Source organism: Monopterus albus, unplaced genomic scaffold, assembly GCF_001952655.1.
Source record: "Monopterus albus unplaced genomic scaffold, M_albus_1.0 scaffold304.1, whole genome shotgun sequence".
NCBI lineage: Eukaryota > Metazoa > Chordata > Actinopteri > Synbranchiformes > Synbranchidae > Monopterus > Monopterus albus.
The window spans coordinates 235,834-237,430 of record NW_018128184.1 but is presented as its reverse complement, the minus strand read 5'-3'; the positions used below and the strand labels follow the sequence as shown (position 1 = coordinate 237,430).

At 42.8% G+C, this 1,597-nt stretch overlaps 1 protein-coding gene across 1 annotated transcript in view; it reads right to left on the bottom strand.

The window, feature by feature from the left end:
- Positions 1 to 492: 492 nt before the first annotated feature.
- Positions 493 to 1,597, bottom strand: part of dcun1d5 (DCN1, defective in cullin neddylation 1, domain containing 5 (S. cerevisiae)) — a 5,565-nt gene continuing 4,460 nt past the window's right edge. Inside the window, 2 exon segments of the mRNA XM_020623541.1 lie at positions 493 to 874; positions 1,559 to 1,597. The exon segment at positions 1,559 to 1,597 is cut by the window's right edge and continues 11 nt beyond it. Of these exon segments, the coding sequence (XP_020479197.1) occupies positions 819 to 874; positions 1,559 to 1,597 (95 nt within the window). The 3' untranslated portion in view covers positions 493 to 818.

The window sequence follows — 1,597 nt, the reverse complement described above, 5'->3', positions numbered from 1 at the left end:
CATTTGACGTTTTGTTCCTGTTCACAGCACTGGATCAAGTTAATTGATAAATGAAAACCATTTTCTGCATCATGTTTGAAAGCACTCGCGTCTGTTTTGGAGCCTAAAACCTTTGCACAGAACTGTAGGGAACAGCTACACACTCAGGCATCTACCTGGATAATTTACCATGTGATTTGCCACAGTTACATTGTTCTCGTTTACTTGTGCTTTCTTGCCCTCACACTGATTAGCTTTCATGCTCTCAGGGTTCAGAGTCAGTGATAATCCAGCTCAGTGCATCGCTCTACTCAGATCCTTCACACTCAGCATCTGCAATCAACGAAGCAACAGGAGCTTCACGTGAACAAACTCTCCAAAGATGTCTGAGCTGGAAGACTGCCGTCTGCAACAGGCTCCACAAACTCACTGCTGCATGAATCACAGCCGACACATGCCATATGTGTACTTTGCTCAGCCAAACTACAGTAGAACCAATTTCTCAGAAGCAGCCACACTTTCACTTCCGCTTTATTACTGTGAAAACGACAAAATAGGAAAAAATAAGAACAGAAAATCCACAGCTCATCTCAGATCTGCTTTTGTTTTCTCATATTAAGAGCTTTCCTCCAAATTAACACTATACAAAGTCTACTCAGTCACAGGAAGGCCTCTTGACGGCAACTGTCCGACGACACACACACACACACACGATGTCTGGTGTACGTACACCCAGTTTCTGCAGTCCATATTTCTGTGTGTGACACACAGCTTCCTCCTGTGTTTGTGGTTTTGTTTTCCTTCAGTCTTTCTCCTCTTTGGTGTTGTGACGTTGTCTGCTACGATGCTGAACAAGCTTTCTGCCATTCCACAAACTCGTCGAGCAGCACCGGCCCTGCAGACACAACAAGGCCACCATCACTAGAGAACCTGCGTTTCTGGGTGGAGCTTCAATGTGAAGAACTAAAAATGTTCTGACCTTTATTAGGGTTCAACTTGAGTTACCTTATAAACGTAAAAATAAATAACTTGTACCATGACGTAATGACCATTCATGGTTAAAGTGACGTGTCCCATATGTCACACGTTACAAAATCCATGTTGTCCATTTGTCAGTAACACTCTGAAGTCGGATTGGTGGAAAGTTGAGACATTTGAAAAGATTATACCAGCAAATGTTTTGTTTTTGTTCTTGATAAATGACAATTCAACATTTAAGTTTCTTGTGTTGTTTTTTTAAAATCATTTTATTATACAGGTAGAGACAAGGTGAGCTACGTTGCCTCACTCAGGGTCATGTGACCCATGTCGTGCTGAGTGAGAGGCAACGAAAACAGAGATTTCCTCAGTATCCGCAAGTGAAAAGAGCCAGGCCAAAGATAAATTCCACACCCCATAAAGAGTCAGTAAAGCAGCTGTACGTTCACATCACAGGCCTTAATGCTCAGATCTGATCTTGTTATGTTCCTGCTTCCCATCCGTGTGTGCATTGTACAGCATAACCTGTTAACTTTGAAGTATAAAACCAGCCTCAAGCCTCTACAGGTAAAAACTCATCTGGCGCTGGTTGTTTACTCACAGGCTCCGTCTTCATCGTAGTTACTGAGGTCTGCGTCGA